Genomic DNA, 27,304 nt, shown 5'->3' on the forward strand with positions numbered 1-27,304 from the left:
TATTAAAACTTCTCATAAATGTTTTAATTCACTTTCTATTCATTCATTCTTGCTTTCAGTGAACAAATACATATGTTCACTTAACTGAAAACACCACTGATTGTAAGAAACATTACTTACTGTAATAATTGAAAACACTACCAATTGATTGCAAGATGTCACTGTGAAAGACATATCCTGATTTTACAGATGTGAAAATGTAAAAAGGAAGAAAAATGCATCCTAGAATAAATACAAAACATACCAACACTCACTGAGCACTAGACAGATATTTGGTAAGTAGAAAAGACACAGTCTAATCCAGTTGTAATACCTAATGCACATTCCCCCTCTGACTTTACCTGCTGCTCTTCCTGGATTAGCAGGGAAAAACAACACACATCTAGTACTCATTGTAGTATTAAAGCCCTTGTGCAAAGCCACCCCAACCCTTTATAGCCTTTCTCTCTCAGCAAAGGAAAAAGCACAGTCCAGCAATAGCTCAGTGTGCACCCTAATCATTCTCCTAATCTTCATCAGACTCTATGTATCTGTGTTTTCTGAAAGGGTGATCAGATAGGTGAACTTTTTTTGGTTTTTAATTTCAGCCTATTCCCCACCCTACCCCTGAAAAGAAAAAAATAGACTACTTGCAAGATTCCACCCATATATGCAAACTAACTTAAGCTGATTTTACTTTAATGAAAAATGACTTCATTTTTGTCGTAACCTGGGATAGTTTTATGTATCTTTACTGTCCATTTAATTCTCAAGGTATTTATAAAGTACTAAGAGAATACAGTGGAAGTTCAGTTTAAATTAAAAAAGGAGGTTCCAGGGTTTTTAAAAATTACATCAGTCATTAAGTGACAGCTAGAGTCTTCATAGTACTTGACCCCTTATTTCTGCTTTTGAAATAAAACATAAGCTGTACAAGCCTAGGTGTGCATTTCTAATGAGCTCCTAACTCTAGTAAGTGTTTGGAAAAAACCCCCACAAGGCTTCCTTCTACTACATTTAAAAGTCTAGATTTCTTATTTCTTCCTTTTTCTAGATGTACAATTTTTAATGATTGTGTTTCAAGTTTATACTGCTAAAACTGCTATTTTCATTCATAAAGAACAGTCTTGTATATGATGGTGAGCCCCTGCTGTGCCTGTAGTGGTCAAATAGCTGGCACACAGACGTAGGACAGTCCCGATTCATGCTGCTCTGGGTGGCCCCCTCCCCAACTGCAAGTCAGGAGTCCGTTCTTTTCATTCATAGAGACATTAAAAAAACAGCAACACTGGTTTATGAATAAAATGGACCTAACATGGTCAAATCTGGACTTCAAAACAAATGGAGAGCCCTTTACACGGAGCACTTAGCTCCTCTTTTGGCAACAGACACGTAATCAGGCAGCCCCGGTCCAGAGCAAAGAGCTTTATGGAATGAATATATATCTATACATCTTGTAACTGACCGTAGGATGTACAGCTGTTAACAGGTATGACAGTCTGGCTCTAATTGTCCCTCTAGAGCTAACTGGGCTAAGTTACCGCAGAACGCAGGGAGCTCTTCTCTGGAACCCCATTCTGGTTTCCCGTGAGTCTCCCGGTGGCTGAACACCTAAATGCTCATGCTGTAAACCAACTGTGGAGCACGACCTATAATCCCAAGCCCTTCTACTTGGATGCCCCAAAGAGGCCTCTGTGTTTGCTGCCCTGGAAAGCTAGTAGAGTAGCTGCGGGGTCCCTGTGGGGAGATCTTATCTGATAAGCTTGGAGGCTTTGTGTAGCTCAGCCTGGAAACTAAAACGTGGGAGAAAAACTACAAACTGATTTGTTTCTTTTGTGTGCCACATGTGGGGCTACTTATCAAGCCCAGCCTTTCCAGGAGAAAAACTGCCTGGACACATACTGAGGAGCTCGATTCTCAAGCACTGGAAAAATTAGCCATTTTAGGAGGCCCTGAGAAAAAATGATTGAGTATTTTCTTCTAATAAAGTGTGTTCACAGTATCTTTTTTGCTCTAAGGGAAGGGGATAGTAGAAGGGTGAAGGTCAGGAGTTGAAAATATTATTTGACAAAATGATTATTTTTGTGAGTTGCTGCGCTGGTGTGACAGAGGTCTGGGATTTGGCAGGAAGGAGTACCCGCCTCAGCTCAGATCCCCCTGCCGAGCAGCCTGCCACCTGCAGCCCAGGCAGGGCCTGGGGGAGGGGGCGCCGCAGACCCTGGCCTCCAGCCACGCTACCTCTCCTGGGGCACTGAATCAGACACGGCGGATAACCAGCCAAAAAAGAAAGAAAAGGAAAAGAAAAGAGAAGGGGGAGAGAGGACGGGGAGCGACAAAACCTAAAATTTGGACTCAGAGGGTTTTTTTCAAACACTTTAATCCTTTCGTGCTGATGGTTCCTGGAGCGTCCATGGCTGGCACTGGACCCTGTACCAGGAAAATCCAGCTCCCTAAGCCAATGCGTTACAGAGAAGCCTGCTAATCAGCTAAATAGAAACTGGATCTGTCCACATGAAGTCTCTTTTTTCCCCCATCACCAGAGGGACACCATAGTGCTCTGAAAGATACTCTTGACATCATTTGGCAGGCAACCCTATTTTGTTGAACATGATTCAGCCCTTAGGTTATTGTTTTTAATATTAGAAAGTGAGCTTTTAAATGCCAAACAAATTTTGCAGCAGGGGGACAAAAGATATTCCAAGTGGTCTCACTAGACTATCTACCAAATGCATCCACCAAATGGCTTAAAAGACAACCTTCCCATGGCGTTTCAGAAATGAGGCAGAGACATTTCTCTGTCCAATTATACCTAATACAAGACTTTGTTCTCCAACTTCACAGAGATGGTATTTATGGGATGAGGCGGAACTCAGGTGGGCAAAGCTGCAGAGTGAGAACTGGTGAGTGTGAGCACAGCGGTGGCCAATGGGCCAGGCCCCTAAAGAAGCTGCCTGTGGCTACAGAAGGCTGTTTTTTCTTCAGACTTACCTCCTGTCCATGTTGCCACTGACCATGAGATTGGGAGGGCTATCCCTGAGGTTGACACAAGTGAAGTCCCCAAGTGCGTTACCCAGCTTTGAGAGGCAGCGTTCGGCTTCCAGGCTATACACCAGGATCTGGGAAGGAAGGAAAACAGGTGGGGGTGCAGTTACATACAGCAGGCCTACACCAAACCTCTTCCGGTCAGCATTGTCCGGGGCATGATCACTGCCACTCGGCTCCTATGACAGAGGACACTCTGCTGCTTCATTTCCTGACCTTCTCCAGGTGATGGTAGCACAGGGATATGGCTGTTGGAACAATAAAAGGGAATGCAAAAGGAAATCCAAAGATTTCCTCAGGTCAAGGTACAGACCAACTCACAGAACACAAAGAAAAAAGCCAAATGTGGGAATCAGATATCCCAATTTCCTACAACAGAGAAAGCGGCATGGAAGGGTTACTGACTGCTTCAGATCTGGGATTCATGGGGAAGCTAAGACGAGATCAGGGAACTTGCGAATCAGGGAGTCCGAATGACTTCTCTTTCTTTCTCCTCTTTGTACTATAGAATCAAAAAGAACGGACAGCACCAGTATCCGTGAAGTTGAAGTTTGCATAGTCAACCCTGAGGTGATTCCTTTAAATTGAACTACAAACCAAAATACAAAGTCTCATTCCCAAACTTTTTTCTTTTTTACTGAGGTGTAACTGATATTCCCAAGCATTTCTTCAGCCACTCTCCCCCTGCTAATTTGAGGAAGCTTTGTTCCATAAGGTGTGGAGGCAGGTAAGAAAGTATCCTTGTTTTCTAGACAGTGTATTCATTTCACATGCACACTTCCCGTGCCTTCTCTTCAGCAAAAAGCAAAAAAAAAAAAAAAAAAAAATCGTAAGAAATCTTTCTGAAGATTAAAAAAAACCATCCAACCCTTAGGGTTCAATTCAGTTAATTAACACTGAATGTTTGCTGTGGGTCAGTCACTGCTCTAAATACTAAGACACAGTCCTTGTTCCAGAATTTAGTTCCAAAGCCTCATTCACACACACACTTGTGAGCAGACATTCTATTGGTCATGTGGCTAAATGATCACTTCTCTTACAAAAAGAGAATTCTCCTCTCTTGACACACACATGTAAATGTTGTGCTTTTTCTTGTTAACCTTATACATTTACAATTATCAATATACAGAATCTTATTTTAATATTAAGAAGTTAATAATAAATTGTCTCCACTTTGGGGACACTGATGTCACTATCAACACATTCTAACAAGTGAGTCTTTGGAAATGTCTACTTGTAAAAAATTTTTAAGAACACATAATATTAACTTATGCTAATGGCATCTGAAAGGAAAGAGGGCAATTTCAAGACTTAAAATGCCTTCCTAATCCATAAAGACTGTAGAGAACAAGTTGAATTATATTTGTATTTCATGAAGTAAATAACCAAGAATTAAATAAAATCAGCTCCTGGAATGAGAAAAAAATTAAAAATAGAAACCTCATGGTTTGTCATAATAGTAATATTCTGCACTTAACGTTTCATTATAGAGCTTTCAATAGGGTTCTTGGACTCAACATCTTGTTTTTAAAATACTTCCAATGTCCATACCAGAAAGGTAGGCCTGTAAAATGTAAAATGTCTATGGTAAAATAAGAATTAGAATCTGATATTGAGTCTGTGTATCTTTATCTTTTCTATAAGCTATTTTTTGGCAAATGGATGGATCATTTCTGAGTGATATAGTGAGATCTAATCCCTCTCCAAAAAGACTGCAAATTCATCATAAAGGCATCTAAGTAGTCAAGAGTCAAGTATTTCTAAAATGGTTAATAATTCAATGAATCAGAACTATCTGAAGAGTACCTTTATCATTACGTTTAGTTAAAGACCACAGAGATTAGAAAACACATTACCCATCTCAAAGGCGGTCCTTTCCATGTTAAAAGTCCCTTAACGACCTTTACCATTTCTCCCTCCCTCCCTCCCACACTCTCTCTCTTTTAATAAGGTTGAGCAAATGGGACTTCATTTTATCTGATTGCCACAGACTAGTGAGATAAATTATTCATGCTCACACTCTCCCTCTTGTTAAGACTGTGCATTAGACTAATTTTTCTCTTTATTGCTCTAGTTCGGTGAGTCTCCACCCATGGCCACTTGACTCACTCTCAGAGGTGGAGGGATATGCTGGAAAGAAGGAAAAAACTACCCTTAGCTAAAACCTTGGTGAAAATATTCTGCACTAATGTGACTGCCAAATCAATATACATTGCTGGGGATTTTTCCTTTCAAGTACCAAGTATATATTACAAAAGGGCTTAAATAGTGATTACCAAGCACATTTTTGTAAGAGTTAGATGTTTCTGTAAGAATATCTAAAATGACTAAATCATTTTAAGACTGCCAGATACTTTGCAGAGGTAACTAGAGGAGATGCAGTGTGTACATCTGGACACTAGGTGGTGGGTGGGAGAGATACACAGTTTCTCTACGGCTTCCAGGTAGACCTACAGGGCATCTGTAGAAGCAAGCATGAGTAAAAAGAACTTCAGCAGAAAGTTCTTTCTTTTCTGCTTTTTTCTTCTTAGAGACCATAAAGTATTATTTTCAATAATCCTAGTCTTAAAATCCATTCAATTTCATCAACTATTGAGATTTCTCTGAAATCTATTTCTACAAAAAATCTATTTTCCCCCAAATTTCAAAAATAACAAATTCTAACACAATAGAATTATGTAAAAAAGTGGTATCCATCTCTCAGAAATAACCACTTAAACAGTTTAGTGCATATACTGCTAGACTTGCATAAAATCATTCTTCTCTCTGAATGGGATTATTGCTTTTAATCCTATTAACACCGTTTTTCCTACTAAACATGAAGGTTCTTTCCTTGCCAGTTACCTATACATAGATCTTGTTCTTTTTAATGGCTGCACAGAATTTTTCTATAGATACATAATTCCATACTGGTGCATATTTGGGATGTTTCCAATTTTTTTAGACAAAATAAATTATGCTGTATTTTGTTCAACAGTCAGTCAACAAATCTTTATTCATCTTCTATGCAGTAGGCACTAGAATGAACAGGATGGTGGGTGACATGCAGAAGCCTTCGCCTGCTGCCAGCTCAAATAATCCACCTCTTCACCAGCTGGTGCACGGCCACCAGCTGTCCTGTTCCTCTATACATGGGACTTGCCTCTCTAAGGGGACCCACCTTACAGCCACGTCCCAGCAGCTGGTGGTATAATGGCAGGGGCAGCAATGTGGAGTCGGGAAGGAGGCAGTGCCCACAGGCTCAACATCTGGGAAGCACCAGCAACTGCCCTGGTGCAGGCGGGCCCTGCACCTTCCAGGTGTGACCCAGACCATATGGTGTGACCCAGACCATACGTTGTGACCAGGCTGGCTTTCCAACCAAACCATGAAGGAAAGGGCTGTGAAACAGCTGTTGTTCCTGCAGTGGGGTGAGCTCAAGGCAGGCTAGCTTCCTCCTCCACCCAGTAAGAACTGGATTTAGCACTGAAAACGTTGCCTAGCCTTGGGACTGCTGCTACCTTCATAATTAAACAGGAACCGCTTACATAGAGAAATCGCTATGAAGAGATTACACCCTTGTAGTCCCAGACTTTTGGTCATGTACTGATGAATGAAGAAAGGAACTCCACTTGTGTTTTCTCTGATTAAATTTACCAAAATAGCGAGTCTTCCTCATATTCTTATATTTGCCAAAAGCATTATACCAGCAACAGTGTCAATCTGAGAAGCTGGCTTACCTCCACAGGAACCCAGCACAGCCTTTCCAAAGGGGTGAAGAGTGGTCTGAAGGCTTCCTTACATGAGTATGACACTTTAAAAGGCATTGTGAGTTAAAGATTATTTGCTGCCATTTTTAAAGAAAGAAGTGACAGCAAAGACTCAGCAGATGTTGCACAGGACAAAAGAGTAAAAATGAGGAGGAAGATTGGACTGAAATTCTTGGAGATGACAGTCTGCCTTCTTTTCTGGTTCCTAGCAACCCACTCCATCACTACCACATACATTTTGCTCTTCTGAGAGGGGAAAGTCATGATAAGAAGCCAAATGCTAGAGTAAAGCAAATCATTCTCATGCACATTTTCTTCCATCCCAGTTAAGTTGATTTTGAGCTCTCTGGGTACCCTTAGCAGAGTTCATGCCCTCTTGTCAGTGCTGAAGGTATTTATGTCTACACATTTCATCTGGAACATTCCCAAGGTGCCATCTGGAGAACTGTGCCTTAGCTCCCTCCAGCTTTTCCCCAGACCTGTGGTTCTCAAACCCTGGAGGCTAGGCGAATCACCACGGAGACTGACTTTAGCAGACCAGCTGAGGCTCTGTTACCAAGCGCCATGCCACATGGTGTAAAATACTGTCCTAGACTTAGACTATAAGTTTCTTGGGGCAGAAATCCTATCATCAATTCCTGCAGCACTGATTAAGGGCCCAGCATGTAATGGGGGCTGAGTAAGAGTTTCTAGATGAGCTGACTGGTAGCTGATACCAGGCAAATCCAGAGCTTACCCCAGCCTGGTACATGATAAATATTTGGATACTCCTTTCTTTGCTTAACACATTCCACGATTTCGGATATCTAATCTTGCTGCTGGCTTGTACAAAGAAACCACTTCATCCTAATCTAGACTCTACAATATCTAGACTCTAGAACATGCAAACTGTATCCAAGCCTAAGGTCCCACCTCGGACAATGCAGCAGACTAGAATGTCTGAAGAACCCTCCTGTTTACAAACACTAAAAATGCTGGATAAGATTGAGTCTATCAAAAATTCCTTCAAATGTTCTGTGTACCTCCTAAGAAATTAGGACATTCTGAGAAGCTAAAAATTAAGATAGCACTAAAACGAGAAAGGCAAGGGGCTGCTGTGGGGCCATCTGCCAATGACAGGAGTCTGGAGAACTTGGGAAATAGGAGGAGAAGTTTCTGGCAGCACCAAGTGAAAACTCAGAACTGAGATGTCTGCCTAAAGCCAGGGCCCCTGTACAACTACGTACACACAGTAAAAAGCAAACTAGAAAAAAACCTATCCATCGGCGAAGAATGCCTACCTGGGAACATGTCAGCCTCAGATTCAGCTCAGAATGGACAGTGTATGCCCAGGGGTCTGCAGTCACACATCTGCCTTCACCCAGGTTCAGAGTTTCAATTCATACTACCTGCAAGGCCCCCAAACCCCATGCCTAGTAATTAAGGTATTTTCAGACTGGTTAACATGCCTCCTGTACCTGGCAGAATCTTCTCAGGAGGAAGACCCCCTTAGGAGACCTACAAATCAAGATCAGCCAAATATGAGCACCCCACCCCTCAAACCCAAATACAGAAAGAAACAACTCATCATAAGTGAGAGACAGAAACAAACAGAAGAATTAGACTTTCAAGGATATCATATTTATCAGATAAAGAATACAAGATATGCATGCTGAAAATGTTTACAAAAATAAAAGAGGGGAAGAGGCCCAAAGCAGAAAACTGATTAGGCAGCCTTGAAATGCAGAACAAATAGAATTTCTAGAAACTAAAAAGTCAATGGATGAGTTAAACAAGTAATTAGAGCCTGAGAGAAAATTTTGTGAACTGGAAGCAGACCAGCAGAAATCATTCAGAATGCAACACGGAGAGACAGAGATGGGAAATATGAATGGATGTGAACAGCAAAGAAGAGAGAACAAGCTGGTCTAATACACATCTAACCTGAGTTCCAGACAGAAAGGATAGAGAATGAGCGAGAGGGAAATTTCAATGATGGCTGAGAACTTTCTACAGCTGAAAGGAAGGAAGCATAAGAAACCTCAAACAGGATAAACAAAACTAAATCCACACCCAGAGGCATGAGAGTGAAACCACAGAAAATTAAAGACAGGGAAGAGACCTTGAAAGCAGCCAAAAGCAGAGTCCTAAAAGGGAATGACAATTAGACTGACAGCCAGCTTCTCAGTTATGGAGGTCGAAACCAATGATCTATTCAACGGGCTGAGAGAAAATAAGAGTCAACCTGGATTAAAAAGCCCTAGCAAGACTCCCTTAGAATGGGGTGAAATAAAGGCTTTTTGGATAAAAACACAGAGAATACTTGTGGCTAAAAGATCCCTGCTAAAGGAACTTCTAAAGAACTTACTTTTGGAAGATGGAAAGTAGTCATTTCAGAAAAAAGGTCAGATGGTTGAAGGAACAGTAAGCAAAAATTTCGATAAATGTGCATGAAAGTATACAAATATCAACTATATGTTGCAATAGCGATGCTGACTTGGAGTTAAATAAACAGAACAAACTGTTTCTAGTCCTTATTATTCCAAACAATCAGTGCCACAAATCAAAGCAATGTACCACGGCCACAAAGACACCAGGTGCACAGGGGACCCTCTGGTGTGACAGTTTGGGTCAGACAGATACTTCCTGTACTGTGTTTGGCCCATAGAAGGGAATCAGTATGTATTTGGTGGAAGAATGAATAAAAGTTACACATCTCTGCCTGTACCTATTGATTACAGGCAAATGACACACCACCCTTAGAATAAAGATATGCTCCATGTATACAAATGAACACATTAGGTCAATTTGCTTTTGTACCAACAGCAACATATTTAGATGTTTCAAAAGTAGGAGGTTCTGTTTTATTCAACACAGATCTTTAACAGCAGACTAATAATGCTGATTTTTAAAAAATAAAAGACACAGAAGAAAAAGATCCCAGTCTCTGGGGTAGAATTTACTTATGTAAGCAACCCATGTTGCTGTTCTGACCCAACATAAACATGACCCACAAAAATGTGGTCAAAAATTTTACTACAAAAAATGCAGGGTCTGCATATTGATGTTCCCATACAAAGCTAAGTGAACAGCCTCTATAAATTCACAGATGAGCTAACATTTAAAAAAATGATGAGAAAGACAGACAATTGGGGAGGGAGGGGGGAGCTAGTGAGAAAAGAGTAAATCATACACAAAACAGCCAATAAAAAAATAAAAAAGCAGTTAATATACATGAATAATGGATGTCTGATTTAAAAGCAGTTTACTCCGATATGATGTAATTTTTGACAGTCAGCCAGAGAGACTATTTTGTAAGTCCTTGCCAGAGATCAGTCAGAGCATGAGGCTTGGTAACACGGCCTATCTGTGAACACGCAGAGAACGACTTTTGCTACCATCTCAAAGGTGACTTTCTGTTGGCAAACAAAAACTTGCCTCTCAGGTGCACTTAGCAGCAGCGACCAGCGAGAGGCGAAGCTTGAGGAAGTGGACCCCTGATGTGAGCACAGATCCCTGAAATGCAACACCCCTAACCAGTTTCCAAGACATGCTTCTGGCACAGTCCACACTCCAGTGCAGCACAAAGGGAGAAGCAGCCCAACCTGCTTTCATGTTTAAGTTTTAATTGGAGTGACAAGCCCACGAGGCCAAGCTATTTCAGGGCTGGGACAGTGTTGCTGAGTGTCGCCAAGGCGCTGGGCAGGCAAGGCCCGTGTGCTCCCGCTGCCACCTGCCAGCGCACCTGCAAGCCCCACCGCTCCAGGACTAGGCTCTGCCTGGGAAGGCGCTGCCAGTCACTGTGGACTGCCAAACAGGGGCTGCAGGATGGGGCAGATGTCTGCAAAGAACCAGAGCGAGGCCAAACCAACACCTATTGTGACCTGAGCCTGAAAAGGACCCAGAGAGCAACAGTACACAAGGGGAAAATGCAGCAAACATAACCCAAATTCCACTCGCCCACTCGCTCCCTCACACATCTGTAGGTGCGGGAAGTCACAAAGGAACACAGGTCTGCTTTGTGGAATGACCAGAATATGCCTCTCTGCTTTTCTTTAGGGATCTCTGTAGATGATCTCTGTCCTCGTGTTAGAATAAGGACGACTGGGACCACAAAGAACTGGTGGAGGGGTACACGAAATGAACAGGAAATGTTCCTGTCAGAGGATTTAGTCCAATGAGGAGATTACAACTACCGTGCAAGCACAGAACTGAAAGCTGACATCCTCACACTCTTTCATGCTCTCACCATGCTTCATGTGATAAAGAGCATGACAGTTTCAAAGCACTTCACCAATATTAATCACACAGAACTCATCATGGTCTCCATGAGAAAGAGAGTTATTATTACATCTATTTTACATAGGAATATGGAGGCTGTAATTTATGAAATTAATTCTTCAAAATTAAAGGCAACTTGGACATGATTTTTTAATGTGAGATTACAAGTGAGAGAGTAATAATATCATGATATCGGTAAGCATACAGCCTTAACACTGTACATGAAATTCAGGCTATCACACTGGCGTGGTTCTCAATTTTTATTTGACTAGCCTGGCAACTTCCAGTTTGGCCCCAAGTTAGACTGGATAAAGGCTTAGAAGTGGGTAGACAGGCAGAATGTGGCTAAAATCAGATCTCTGAAATGAACGACAGCTGACAGAGAAGAGTGAAAAATTGCAGTGAATACTCAGGCCTTTGGTGTAGGGCAAATAGTCCACCCCAGGGCTCCCTTAAGCACCGTGAGGGCATAATAACCCTCAACAACACTGTATGGCACACAACTACACTGACACAGACATGAGCCTAGCAGTGTTTCACACGTAAGGAACACTATAAATATTAGTATAATAATCAGAATATTCCTTCTACACAAATCCTTTCAGAATATCATTCCATTTGATTCTCATGACCACCAAGAGGAAGACAAACACTACTATCTACATTTTATGCATAAAGAAACTGAGGGTTAAATGATTTTAAATAAGTTACTCCAAATCACACAGGTAACGGGTAGCTGAGGATGCAATAGGCAGAGCCCAGCTAGTCTCATTCCTATGTCATTGTTTGCTACCACATCACAGCACCTTTCCCAGTTTCCTGGCACAAATGGTTACTAATAATGGGTAATATTTATAGTGTTCTCTTATGTACAAAACACTGCTATGACACATTCTCTCACCTGATCCCCAGCATTCTGTAAGGTGGGTATCTTGATTTTATTAACTTTACCTATGAGGAAACAGGTGTAGGGAAATCAAACCACTTACAGTTATGAAGTTCTACAACCAGGTTCAAACTCGAGTGGGTGGGCCTCCAGGCCCATGCTCTTGAAACCTGCACCCCAGGGTGCTCCAGGTGTGGCTCAGGACCTGCAGCATCTGCAGCACTTGTTAGTTATGCAAATTCTCAGGCTCCACCCCAGACTCATGGAATCAGAAACTTTGCGGGTAGGGTGCAGAGGTCTGTATTTTTCTAATGCCCCCTGGCATCTGAGAACCCCTGCACTACCATATGCTGTCTCCCAAGCCAAAAACAAATTTCCACCATTGAAGAAGTAATGCTTGGCTATAAATACTCACTTCCTGCCTCCCAGGTGACACCAGTCTGGTTAAGAATAGTGCCGGGCAGTAACAGTATCAAAATGTGAGATTTAGGGAGTACGGTAAGGGTCAGAGAAGGGGGATGTTCACTGAGAGCTAGGACAGGTGGCTCCTTCTGATGAAGGAGGTATAGATGCCCTTTTCCTGAAAGGATATACGGAGACAGCAGGGAAAGATGGAATGCTGCTGCTAGTTAGGAATCAATGTGGCATACTGTGGGTTGTGCTGGCTGGCTGGAGCCAGGGGCGAGAGAAGGAGGTCAGGAGCCTGACTTCTCTGGGTCTTGAAGGCCAGGCTGAAAGCCAGTGTGAGGGCTGTACCCACCATCCTCAGCAGATGGCCAGGGCTCTGATTGAATATGATGATCAGTGTCTTTTGAATTAAGCTTAGAATTTTATTTAGGGCCTAATTTTTCTACTAGCTTTCCTTATTTATGCAGAACTTCTATCCAGGTTTACCATTCCACACCATGGGGGTGTATGAACTTGGAGCTGATCTTTGCATTACAGACAGGCATGGCTTTGGTTTCTTCCTGCCAGATGCATCTTGGAGTAAATATGACCCAAGCAGCAACTTGGTTTATTAGGGTTAAAAGTCAGCGTGTTTTTCAGTTAATGAAAATCAAGGGGGGCACTACTGGAAATGTTTGCCTCTGCTCTAGTGAAAACAGTAGTGACTCAGTGTTCACATTAACTTAATGCATTAGTTTTGCAAGAAGCTAAACTGACCTGTTCCTTTCCATTCCAAAAGCACCCTATCAGAACAGTACTTGGAAAAATGAATCTTGTTAAGAACCCTGGACTGCTATCATGGCAAACATGGCTTAGCACAGGTCCCACACTAAGCCCCTGGGTACCAGTTTCAGCTGGCCTGGCTCACCCAAACTGATTCTCCCCACCACCCCAGAAATTCCCTTCTCCAGGCCTGTTGCCTCTGTTTGGACTTTAACCTGGCCCAGGCTTTCCTGATGATTTCCAACTTGACCGCAAGGTAGGTGGGGATGGGGAGGGTGAAGGAGGAACCTAACAAGTGCTGAGCACCAGACACATGCAAAGCACTTTGCCTTCCTTTCCCAGCAATTCCCCTGTTTCTAAATAGGGAATCTGAGGCACGCTGGTAACTCGCCTAAGGTTTATCTGACTCCAAAACCTTTGCCCCGTCCCCAGTGGTTAACCCACTACCTTGACTGCTGTTGAAAATACTTTGCCTTGTATTTATTTTCTATAATTTCATTGCTCCCTCCCAGGAGCAGCTCAGGATCGCTAGAGATTCTAAAGCACTCTTAGCTCCTATGAGGAGCAACAACACTCCAAGAAATACTTTTCGCAGACTTACTCACCATGGTTGTAAAGAGTATGAGACGTGGTTGGGCTCTCAAAGGCCTGTAAGACAGAGGTTTCTTGCTGTGTTTTGAGGAACCCTAGTGTGCCATAGAGGTGCATCATTATTTTCACAACATGTGAGGAGAATTTTATTTATTATTATTAACAATACACAAACAATATATCGCTGATAACATATTAATATAAAACTCATACAAAATAAATTTGAATGTTCAATCCTTATCTATTTATCTGTATACTGTTCATCATTCTGGAATTCAGCAAATTCATTTGAAGGTCTCCTTATGGCCTCACATCCATCAACCTAGAGGTAGAGGAAATCGCTTTATATTGCTAAGTTGCTGTTACAGCCCACAAGGCTGTAAGCCCTGAGGCAGATGTCACGTTAGATTCGTCTCTATGTATTTACAGTGCCAATCAGAAATCTAGCACATAATATGTGTTTGATAAGTAGTCATTAACCGTCAAAGCCACCTTAACAACAGAGATGGACCTTCTTGGTAGTCAGCATCACACAATAACCCAGAAAACCAGTCTCCAAGAGCTAACTTCCTGAACTTCTCCAAGAAGAAAATATGTAAAAAGTTTTTTTTAAGGTTTGGGGTGAAAGTGAAAAGGAAATTAGACATTTACTTTGTGAACTTTCAATTTTAAATTAGTCATACTGCTTGTAAAATGCCGATTTTTTATTCTCCTCCGGAATGGAACCTTGAGCAAAAGAAAAGATGGATTTCATACTCTGAAGTAGGTATGGGAGAATGGAGCTGGAATCCACAACCACTGTGTTTGATTCCAAAAGGCCCTCCTGACAGATATTTCATCTTGTGACGAGTGTAAGCAACCAATCCAGAGTTTTTTCACGTCCGTGTATAGGGAATGATTATCATAAGAGATGTTAGCCATTATTTTCCAGCGTGATGTAAGCTGAGGCAGCAGCGCCAGGCAAACGTCCTTGTCAAACACATTCCGGCCTTCTGGATTACTTCACTCACATCTCCCTGATTAGGATGCACACCACGTGCTGCTTAATACAGTCTGCCATCAATGCCAAGTACTTCAGAACTAAATTAGGAAATATGTCCAAATACAGAGAATGATGCTAAGAGCCCTAAGTGGGTCTCTCTCTTCCTTTATGAGACATGAGACTGATTGTCAACATAATGCTCTTAAATGAGGCAATTGTTTTAACCCACTACCTCTGAGAGCAAAATTTAATTCAAGCAACAAAAGAATTAATAAAGATGATATGGTATCATAAGTATATTTTCATGGATGGAAGTAGTTTTGACAGAGTCAGGAAATATGAGACATGAAAACAAATTTTAAAGGGACGTTTGGGCACAAAGGGCTACATTAACAGAGTTGACAGTGAGGTTTGCACTGCAGCATGAGGAGATGTTTTCAGATGTTTATTATATTTGTTTTATTTTACAATCCTATGCCACTGAGCAATGGCAACCTCAAAGGTCACTTACATTACCAAAGTTTGGAAACCCAAGAATGCAATACCAAAGCTAAGAATCTGTTCTTATCTGAAGTGGAAGATCTTTGAGCAGACCTTCTTACCACATACTTACTGCCCAGCAAGACACAGGCCTTGATGAATTCCCAATCATCTCTGTTAACAACAATGAGATCCCTTAGGAGAGCTCATCAGAGAAGAAACAGTAAAGCAATAGATTCCTCAATACATTTCAGGAGCCATCAGCTACCCAGAAGACTCCAATGGCAGATCAGCTCAACACAACTCCATGGGCAACAGAAAAAGTTTAAACCACCTAATCACTTACTCAAGAGAATTAAGAATGTGGGTGTTGGGCAGGAACCCAAAGGTCATGGATCCAATCCTCATCTCACAGAAGAGAAAAGAGGCAAGTCAGCTTACCATCTTTAAAAGAACGATGGACTTGCTCTTGAATGGTACTACATTAGCCGAGAGGGGTCACACATCAGTGCTTGGCACATGCCATAGCTCCTTCCACTCTAACAGTGGCCTGAGAGGGCTGTCAGCCCTGTTGCATCTAGGTAAAGCCACATGATTCCAGAGGAATAGTTATTCATCCCCAAAGCAGAGATAATTTAAGTATCTCTGCAAAATAATTTAAATGAGGTGCAGGACCAGACTGATCTCTGTATATCCCTCTGGCCTCATATGATTGTGATCTTTGTTGTACGTAAAGCTTTTGAGAGAAAAGATGTCAAAGACCTGCTGGGGGCCTGGGGTGTGCTGCCATCCACCACCTCAAGAGACACCTTCAACACAGGACAATGGCTACTGCAGTTATGAAGACACAGATAGATGCCTTTGACCCAGCAAGTCTAGTTTGAGGAGAAATCCTACAAATACATTCACATGGACCAATAATTATTCATAATAGTGACAGACTGGCAGCAATTGACAGCCACCAACAGGGGCTAGCTGAATTAATTCAGGTACATCCATCAGGTATAATACCATAAAGTCACAAATACAAAAGCACCAGGAAGTTCCTTATTATGTCATAGAAATAATGAAATGATCTCCAAAAGATTTTGTTGCAGGAAAAGCAAGGTACTGAACAATAACATAGTATTTTAACATTTATATTTTTTAAAAGAGGGGATTGAGGGCATGTATCAGTCATGTGCTTACATATGCATAAAGTCTCTCTGGAAGGATGCACAAGAAACTGGCACCATGGTCTTGGCTCCAGGAAAGGAAACTGTCTGGCAGGTCCAAAGGAAGAGGCAGACATTGTCTTTACTACACACTCTCCCTTTCATATCTTCTGATTTCTGAATCACGTGAATGCACTACCTAGTAAAAAATTCTATTTTTCTTCCCTTAAAGATGTTTAAAGGTCTGATCTTTTAAAAAAGAGTGAAAATGATAATATAGCCATTTTTTTTCTTGGCCAAAGAAAATGCTGGCAAACCCAAGTGTGGCCCCTAATTCTGACCTCTGCAATCCAAAAGGCTGGGAACCCCTGGACCACAGGCAAACAAGATGTACCAGAGCACTCCCATTCTCTCTCTCTGATCCTTCTACGTTCCTACCCTTGGAAATAATTGAACTACCAGCTGTATTTCAAGCCTTTTCTAAAGATTAAATAAATCTTTGCAACATTACTTGGTTTCATTTCCTTAGAAAACTATGTTTATTAACAGAGTTACATTACTTGACAAGTACCAGTTTGTTGAAATCTGTGCAGAATGCTGTTTGAACATTCCCATGCCAGGAACACAACAGGTGCCCTGTGACTATCTGAGATAAATACATAATGGGCGGGCTGGCCAGATATATGAATGGATGAATTTGAACCATTACTACCTGATGCTTAGACAGCTGTGGTGCCTATAAAATACTAATGTGATCATCATGTGGTGTGAGGATATTCTCCAACTAAACAAAAATACCACCTCTGGAACACTTCCACAGGTTAGGGAAATTTTGGTTCCTGACTCAAATTCTGTATCAACATGTGGACTTCACTGTCTGCTTTTATCATAGTTAATTAATAATGGACAAGAGCTGAACAATAGTTCTGTATCATGTACAAAGAAATCAAACTTTCTGTTCTCATAAAGGCTTCATCTAAATCCTAAATATACAGACCAGAGGCACAGACACAAACTCCCCCATGTGAATGTACCTCCAGGCAAACCCTACTCCTAATAGTCTCACACCAACCTAACAAAATGTAATAAAATGTGCTGGGACACATGCTGCCAGGCAAAGCATAGATATGGTCAAAGCATGGTATTCCTGAGGCCAGGGACACTAAGTGCTACGTGAGACTATTTGAGAATTACGACAGTAGGTTATAGGATAGCGGGATGATACTAAAATCTCACAGAACCACCATGACTCGACTTAATTCATACAATAATGTTTTAAGACAATTACATTTCTTAAAAATGCAGGTTTTTCTGAGGAAACAGAAAATCCATCAGACGCAATCAGTGGAAAATCCTGCCTCTGCAAAAATAAGGGAAGTTTCAGATAAAGGTTGGCTTTCCTCATGTTCATGTTGGAGAAACATCTCAAGGCAAAGTTACCATCAGCACTACTAATGACCAGCAGCCATCCACCCTTGTAGGTGTTTGAAGGTTTGGTGTCGTGCTCACAAAAATATCTGGATGACTAAATGTTACTGTCAGATTTCAAAGAGATACTTAAAGAACATTCTTGTAGCAAATTCACTTCCACTTTTTTTTTCCCTCAAGCACCTAAATGTTTAATTAAAAGAAGGCATAAATCATCTGGTCCTTTTCTTTCATGCCTTTGATATTACAAAGTGAGCATCTCATTAAAAAATTTCTGTTCTGTGTGATGTCCTAAATATCCATAGTTGTTATTATTACACAGTTCCCTGTGTACACAAACATACATTAAAGAAATAATGAAAGGAAACACAGTAAGAACCTACAGTTAAATATAATAGTTTATCAACTATACTTCAATAAAAAATAAAATAAAATAAAATAAAATCCCCTGCTTCCACTCTTAGTTTTAAAATACCAATGACAAATACCAGGTAGCAAGTTATTTGAGGGGCTACAAACTTTTACAAATGAATTTTCATAAAATTAATCTATTAATCAGCTGATTCTTAAAATTAATACTTTTAGTTGGGTTAGAAATTTTGAGAGGCATCCAAAAAGCACCTATTTACATCAATATCTAAAGGATGATCCCAGTCTAATTTTGTGTTGAACTCCCCTTTAACTTGTTTCCCAAATATATCCACTATGATTATATCACTATAGAAATAAAGTCACAGATAAGTCAAAGAGAAATAGCACCTGCCAGATGAAAAACTTATTAAAAATATGAAAAATTTAAACCAGCCTAGTACTAAAAATAACGATCACCTCACTATACTGAGAACTTGAGAAAAATATGAGATAACCAGAACCTGAAGGCATGAGGGATGAAAAATTAGATAGCAAATAGTCTCCCTTCTCTCAACAAATGAGCTCACCAGGGATCAGAAAAGGAAATTTTTTCAAAGGCCAAGAGAGGAAACTGCCTTAGGAAACCAGCTGCTGCCCCTTTCCCCCACTTCCCAGGAAGGCACAACACAAGGAGTTATATCATCACAGACTCTCCAGCTACAATATGCTGAATATGCTCCAACACAACAGACCAGCTTGTGCACAGACGGAGTTCCTTCTCACAGCCAGAGTACAATAAGCCACACGAATTTCCTGCTACCCTATCTATCTTCCTGGATGAAGAATATTTAATTGGAATCTAGGGTGCTTCAATTCTTTGAGCACTTACTAAATTGCAAAACCAGTGAACACCTAGATGAATGGGATTTGGCTTTACAGGTGACTATACGTAGGAGAAACAAAAGGTAAAATGCACAACCAGAGGCCAGAATCAAACAGCAGTGGTAGAAACCAACAGGAAGCACAAAGTGATGGTTAACTGTTGCATGACAGGCACTACACTTAAAGCTTTACATACATGTTTTTATTTAATCCTACAGTTGTATGAAGTAGGTACTTTTATGAATTCCCTTTTACAAATGAGAAAACTGGGCATAAAGGAGGTTAAGCAACTTGCTTAAGGTCATACAGGACAATAGACAGTAAGGCTGGGACTGGACCTGTTTGTGTGTTCAGAGCCTGGCTCTTCTCCAGTTCACAGTACTGCTGCGAGGAAAGGGGCCTCTTCCCTTAGGAGAAGGATGTCATCAGAGGTGCTGCTGGCTCAGAGAAGTTCCCTCCCAGGGGATTACACCCACTGCCAGAAGGGTCAAGAGCAGGCAAATTGGAAGAAAAATAGGACAAAAGAAAACATTATCCCTTTCTCCTGACTCTACTGGAATAGAAAGAGAGTTTTATAAATCAGCTTTAGGACTAAGTACTTGGCCTACAGTCAGGATAGTAAGATGTTAGACAGGGGTAAAATTTAGTCATTGTGCAAAGAATTTCAATTAAAAACTGGTCTTCCTGCTTCTGGCTCAAAGAGTGTATCAAAAGGCATGTTTATGAACTAGTGAGACTGTAAATTTTGGTGCAAACTTTTTAGAGGGCGATTTGGCAATGTCCATCAACATCTTAAGCACATACACCCTCTGACCAAGCTACATAATTGCCAAGAATTTATCCTAGAGATAGACTATGCAAGGACTTTCACAAGTTGCAATATACATTGTAGCATTGTCTAGAATAGTCCGAACAGTGAAAGCAACCTAAATGCCCACCGGTGAGGAGATGGTTAAACAGACTATGGTTGTAAGCATACACCGGAATCCTAGAAGAAGGAGCCTGGCATGTGCTGACACGGAATATCTCCAAGGTACATTACTGAATACAAATGTTGGGTCCCGAAGAGTACATATACTGTGAGTTCATTTCTACAAAGATATGTTTTTAGTGTTTACATGTACCTATTTATGCATTTTCTAGATGGATACTTAAAAAAGATTAATAGTTTATTCTGTGGAGTGGGACTGGAGAATGGGAGGACAAAAGAAACGGGCTCTATAACCTTTTGAAGCACTAAATTTTTTTACCATGCTGAATATATATTGCTGGAATATATTTTTAAAAAATCAGAGAGCTTTAACTTCTTAATTGCCTTCTAAAAAATAAAACCTGTGTTCTTTTTTGTTAATCATACATCTTGCTATTTTTGTACCTTGTTTCCTTCGTACACCCATCCCAGACTCTTCACACCAAAAGCAGCCTGGTTGGCTGAGACATCTAGACATGTGACAGGCTGGCCGTAGACATAATGGAGGGTTCTGGCGGAGTCTTCAGCTTTTAGCAGGTATACCAGATCTCCAGCAGTGGCTACTGCCACAGGGTACCTTCCGGTATCTGGAACTATTTCAAGGTAGTCAACCTGTTAAAGGATAAGAGTTGTTTTAGTCTTTCAAGTCTCACCTACAGTTCTTCTCCTGACTTGGTCAGAAATACACAGTTCCTCCTACACAGCAATGAGAAGACCCGCACCCCAAGAGAAAAAGATGGCCAAAGGGACAGTACACAGGAAATGAAACAGTTCTTCCACAAATGAAGATGTTCATTGAAAAAGAAACACAATATGCTCTTAATAAGAGAAATACAAGGTAAAAATCATGGAGATACCATTTTCAACTGTTACATCGGTAAAGATCAATTAGTTTTGGTAAGAAACTCAGCTGAAAGTGGAGGGGGAACCACCACATTTATGGATCCCACTTATGGTTAGTGGGATGTAGTCTGGTCCAACTTTTATGGAGGGAAATCTGACAACACTTATCAAAATGTCAAATGCACAGATACTCCAACCAGGCAAGTCACTTCTGGGAATTTACTTACAAATTTATAATTTACTTACAAATACATAAATGCAAAATGACTGTGCACAAGGTTATTTGCTATAGCACTATTCTGTCCTATCTAAAAACTGGAAAAACCTAAATACACATTATTAAGGGGCTAATGAAATAACTTGCAGCACATCTATGCATCGGAATACCATGTGGTCACAGAAAAAAGCATAAAGACATTCTTTATAAACTGATGAAATGGGATCACCTCCAAGATGAAACTGGGGGTAAAAAGCAAGGAAGCAAGGTAACAGGGTTCACAGTGTGCTGACATACACGACGCTGGAGCACAGGAAGCATATGATGTCCAAGTACTTGGCTTGTACATGCATAAATCTTCTCTTGATAGCTGCCTTCAAGGAGGGAAATGAGTTGTGGAATGGGGTGGAAGGGAGACTTCTTGCTGTAAACTTTAGTGTGTCTTAAATTCTCAACCATGAGGGTACAATGCCATTCAAAAATTAAAAGTTTTTTTTTAACAAGAATCTGAATAAATAAAATTAAATCTATTCAGTTCCAAATTAGCAAAAATCACATTTTAACATTTGGGTGAATATCAAAAATGTGTTGCAAAATGGTCTTTGAGAGTATCTGAATCATCTGCTTTCCCCTGGTTTCAGTGCCATGCGAGGGCAGGAAAGTCACTCCAAGCCTTTTCACACTACCACAGTACTCCTGAGTGCATTATCGCAACCCCTTCCTCTCGCCTGCACAGGCTGAGGAGCTCCCTTCAGGAGTAATGTGCTTCTCTGTGCTCATAATGGCACATTTCCCCCAAGTACAATTTACACCAGGCTTTCACTTCCTTGAATAAATTCTGAGGGTACAAAGGCAGAAGGTGAGCCACACTGTGTAATTATGAAAACCCACGGTGTAAAAGGATAGCATTGCCCTGACAATATGCGAAATGTGTTCAAAACCCTGAATCCTGAGGATTGCCCAGGGGAGACTGAAAGGAAGTAAACATCCGGTGACTTTGCTAATCCTCCAGCCCAGTAGTGTGAGTGGCAGCCCCACATCCAGAGCTGAAGGCCCATCACAAAGGACAGATGTTCTAGGCCACTATTACAAACCCAGGCACACTGCCATGGTGATTCAGGGAGCCTATCTGGGGAAGACAAAAATGTCCCAGCTCTGTGGGCCTGGGGGTCTTTTCCAGTGACAGTGCATTCTGTGGCAACCCCTTATCCAGGGTGACAAATAATACTTAACTTGTTGTTACAACACATGCTTCCAAAAGCAGTTACTTGCCTGTCCTCTCCCCCGTTCTAAAAATCATTTATTTTCCTAAAATCAACATCCTTAGTCTAGCTATTTAATTTCACCTTATGTTGCATTTCTGACGGACCAAGAATCTCAGGTTGAATGTGGTTGTGCTATTTGCTGGGAGCTGTCAACTACTTCAAAAAGCCTCCAGTCAGTGCCCAGATGCCACCTTATTGCCAAGGCAGTATTTGCACTTTATAGAGGGTTTCACATTTTAAGAACTGAGTTTATATAATTATTGCTGCTCTACAGTGTTCTTTATAGTCAGAGGCCAATAATAGGCACTATGGTAGTTCTGAAAATAAACAGAAAAAAGGTATTTTAACATTTTTCTAACAAAACCCCAAGAGAAAATGACAGCATCAGGCAGTCGTGGGGGACATTACACCCAAACTGCAGAGAATGATCATTAAAGGGACAAGGTGCTTATGGAGGTGAGGTAGTGATGCCATGGCTTTTTAGTTATTCAAGTCTAACAAGATTTTCACCAGGAAAAAGGGAGAGGAATAGGATTTCTTCCAGGTCACGCCATCAATTTGTTATTCAATGTTGGCTTTTCTGTTCACTCTCCTACCTGTGCCAAAAATCAAGTTTGTTTAAATTAAATACAAATTCAATACAGACAGATTTGAGCTCTTCCCTCTTACCACCAAATTGTCTCCCATCATACAAATGGAGAGGCTCATGTACAACTGAAGTCAGAAATAAGCTCTAAGCAAAGAACTCTTAAGGTTGGCTGAACTTCACACATGACATCCTGGAACATGGCTACCCACTTAACACTGACTTAAATCTATTTTCACTCTAGAGTTACTCTTAATTCCAGATGAGAAAATCTTGGGAAGAAGGAAGTGTAGGATGGAAATCTTCCTTCGCATATGGACCTGGATGATACCACTGATCTCATTCTCACTTATGCATTAGGCCAGAAACTGATCTCAGATTTTTAGGGGTGAACATCCTGTTACTGTGAGGAGGCTGCAGACCACAGTGATGAGAAATTCTAGCTCTGAAGTCAGCCCTCATGTTAGAAGCATAACTTCTTGACTTTGAGACCTTGGGCAAGTCAATTCACTACTTTAAAACTCTACTGGCTTCTTGGTAATTGGAGAAAACAGTCTACCTGTTTTACAAGGCTGTTATGACATTTATGGGTATAAGGTCCACAGGAAGCTCTGGGTGAATGGGAGCTGCCAATATCATTACTACCTCTTTGTATTAAACTCAGAGATTCTAAAATGAGAAATAAGATGACTGGACTAAAAGCTCACCAGTTTCTGAACTTCAAATTCTGCAGCTATTTGCCAATATCCCTCTTCATTGGGATACAACATTACAACATCAAAAGCAGAAGCTGTGGCAACCGTTGCATCTTCCTGGCTGAGAGCTAGTGCTTGTATTCTTGCATCATGCTCAAAACGATGAATAGGATACTTTCCAGTCCTTAGATCCCAAATATTAAGAAATCCTATGTAGGAAAAAAAGAACAATGCAGGTAATTTATAAAATTCACTAATGTGCACAATTATAAAATAATCATGCACAATAAAGAAAATTAAAAGACAAATGGTTAAGTTGGTGAAAAATTTGATCTCAGATTTTCACATCAAATATTCACATCACATGTAACAAAGGGCCAATTTCCTTAATGTATAAAAAGCTTCTAAGACTCAATAAGAAAAAAAAAGCAATAAGGAAAATGAGCAAAGGACATGATGCATACTGTTCACAGGAAAAGAAATGTAACTGACATAAAATATAATAGAATTGTAAAACTTTACTCACAATTAGAAAAATGCAAATAAAAACTGCAATAGGATACTATTTTTCATCAATGAAACTGACAAAGAAAAAATTTCATTAAATGTTTTGTTGTGGAGGTTATGAGGAAATACACTGTCTCTTGAATTGTTGGTGGGAATGTAAACTAATTTATCCAACTCTGGAAGCAATTTGACAATATTTTTCAAATGACAAACTTTATAGAGAAGACACTAATGTTTTTAGTTATGTCAAAAGATTGGAGCTAACTAAATGTCCACAAATAGAGAACTACTTAAATAATGGTACTTCCATAGTTTGGCATTTCAATAAAATGAGCAGTTAAAAAGGAGTGAGTCAGTCTTGTATGGAATGACCAATAAAATAAACTGTTAAATGAGAAAAGTAAAGGCCAAATAGTTATAGTATGCTACACTACTTCCGTTTAAAAAAAAAAAAATTTACAGACACACACACACACAAATGTATACATAGACTATCCTAGAAGGATAGACAAGAAACTGTTAATGATTGGCCTTTAAGGAAAGAAGCCAATGGGAAAAGTCAAGAATAGAAAGGAAATGTACTGTATATTCCCTTGTATATTCTGAAATTTCCTGCAAAATTACCTTTACCAAAAAGATAAAATTTTTAAAGTTTTTATGAGACCTAAGAAAAACGGGAGGACCTATATTACTTACTGAGTAGTTTGTTTGTTTGCTTATTTATTTTATTAAGGTATCATTGATATACAATCTTATGAAGGTTTCAAAGGAAAACATTGTGGATACTACATTTACCCATATGATTAAGTCCCCGCCATAACTCATTTAGGTCACTGTCCATCAGTGTAGTAAGATGTCACAGAGTCACTACTTGTCTTTTCTGTGCTACACTGTCTTCCCCGTGACCCATTCCATACCATGTGTAGCAATCATAATAACCCTCAGTCCCCTTCTCCCTGCCTCCCCACTCACCCTCCCCCACCCCTCCCCTTTGGTAACCGCTAGCTAGTCCCTTCTTGGAGTCTGTGAGTCTGATGCTGTTTTGTTCCTTCAGTTTTGCTTCGTTGTTATATTCCACAAATGATGGAAATCATTTGGCACTTGTCTTTCTCTGCCTGGCTTATTTCACTGAGCATAATACCCTTTAGCCCCATGCATGTTGTTGCAAATGGTAGGATTTGTTTTCTTCTTATGGCTGAATAGTATTCCATTGTGTATTATGTACCACATCTTCTTTACCTATTTATCTACTGATGCACACTTAGGTTGCTTCCATATCTTGGCTATTGTAAATAGTGCTGCAATATACATAGGGGTGCATATGTCTTTTTGAATCTGAGATCTTGTTTTCTTTGGGTAAATTTCTAGAAGTGGAATTCCTGGGTCAAATGGTATTTCTATTTTTAGTCTTTTGAGGAACCTCCATATTTCTTTCCACAGTGGTTGAACTAATTTACATTCCCACCAGCAGTGTAGGAGGGTTCCCCTTTCTCCACATCCTTGCCAGCATTTGTTGTTCCTAGTCTTTTCAATATTGGCCGTCCTAACTGGTGTGAGGTGATATTTCATTATGGTTTTAATATGTATTTCCCTGTTAATTAGTGATGTGGAGCATCTTCTCATGTGCCTGTTGACCATCTGAATTTCTTTGGAAAATTGTCTGTTCATATCCTCCACCTATTTTTTAATAGGGTTATTTGCTTTTTGGATGTTGAGACATGTGAGTTCTTTATATATTTTGGATGTTAACACCTTGTCGGATATGTCATTTACAAACATATTCTCCCCTACTGTAGGATGCCTTTTTGTTCTACTGATGGTGTCCTTTGCTGTATAGAAGCTTTTTAGCTTGATGTAGTCCCATTTGTTCACTTTTGCTTTGTTTCCCTTGCCCAAGGAGGTATGTTCAGAAAAAAGTTGCTCATGTTTATATTCAAGAGAGTTTTTCCTATGTTTCCTTCTAAGAATTTTATGGTTTCATGACTTACATTCAGGTCTTTCATCCATTTCGAGTTTACTTTTGTGTATGGAGTAGACAATAATCCAGTTTCATTCTCTTAATGTAGCTGTCCACTTTTGCCAACACCAGTTGTTGAAGAGGCTGTCATTCCCCATTGTATATCCATGACTCCTTTATCATGTTAATTGAACACATATGCTTGGGTTTATATCTGGGCTCTCTATTCAGTTCCATTGATCTATGGGTCTGTTCTTGTGCCAGTACCAAATTGTCTTGATTATTGTGGCTTTGTAGTAGAGCTTGAAATTGGGAAGTGTAATCCCCCCAACTTTATTCTTCCTTCTCAGGATTGCTTTAGCTATTCGGGGTCTTTTGTGGTTCCATATGAATTTTAGAGCTTTTTGCTCTAGTTCGTTGAAGAATGCTGTTGGTATTTTGATAGGGATTGCATTGAATGCATAGATTGCTTTAGGCAGGATGGACATTTTGACAATATTAATTCTTCCTATCCATGAGCATGGGATGTGTTTCCATTTATTGGTATCTTCTTTAATTTCTCTCATGAGTGTCTTGTAGTTTTCAGAGTACAGGTCTTTCACTTCCTTGGTTAGGTTTATTCCTAGGTATTTTATTCTTTTTGATGCAATTGTGAATGGAATTGTTTTCCTGATTTCTCTTTCTGCTAGTTCATCGTTAGTGTATAGGAATGCAACAGGTTTCTGTGTATTAATTTTGTACCCTGCAACTTTGCTGAATTCCAATATTAGTTCTAGTAGTTTTTGAGTGGATTCTTTAGGGTTTTTTGTGTACAATATCATGTCATCTGCAAGCAGTGACAGTTCGGCTTCTTCCTTACCAATTTGGATGCCTTTTATTTCTTTGTGTTGTCTGATTGCCATGGCTAGGACCTCCAGTACTATGTTGAATAAAAGCAGGGAGAGTAGGTATCCTTGTCTTGTTTCCGATCTTAAAGAAAAGGCTTTCAGCTTCTTGCTATTAAGTATGATGTTGGCTGTGGGTTTGTTGTATATGGCCTTTATTATGTTGAGGTACTGCCCTCTAGACCCATTTTGTTGAGAGTTTTTATCATGAATGGATATTGAATTTTGTTGAATGCTTTTTCAGCATCTATGGAGATGATCATGTGGTTTTTGTCCTTTTTGTTGATGTGGTGGATGATATTGATGGATTTATGAATATTGTACCATCCTTGCATCCCTGAAATAAATTCTACTTGATCATGATGGATGACCTTTCTGATGTATTTTTGAATTTGGTTTGCTAGAATTTTGTTGAATATTTTTGCA

General features: G+C 40.3%; 1 protein-coding gene across 2 annotated transcripts in view; it reads right to left on the minus strand.

The window, feature by feature from the left end:
* Nucleotides 1–27,304, minus strand: part of FBXW8 (F-box and WD repeat domain containing 8) — a 128,460-nt gene that overhangs the window by 15,360 nt on the left and 85,796 nt on the right. For both annotated transcript variants that reach the window (XM_036929516.2, XM_036929517.2), the window contains exons 6-8: nucleotides 23,543–23,739; nucleotides 20,330–20,536; nucleotides 2,968–3,095 (exon numbers count right to left, since the gene is read on the minus strand). In XM_036929516.2, coding sequence (XP_036785411.1) covers nucleotides 2,968–3,095; nucleotides 20,330–20,536; nucleotides 23,543–23,739 — 532 coding nt within the window. The remainder of the gene's footprint in view (nucleotides 1–2,967; nucleotides 3,096–20,329; nucleotides 20,537–23,542; nucleotides 23,740–27,304) is intronic.

Source organism: Manis pentadactyla, chromosome 14, assembly GCF_030020395.1.
Source record: "Manis pentadactyla isolate mManPen7 chromosome 14, mManPen7.hap1, whole genome shotgun sequence".
In the NCBI taxonomy this organism is placed as follows: domain Eukaryota; kingdom Metazoa; phylum Chordata; class Mammalia; order Pholidota; family Manidae; genus Manis; species Manis pentadactyla.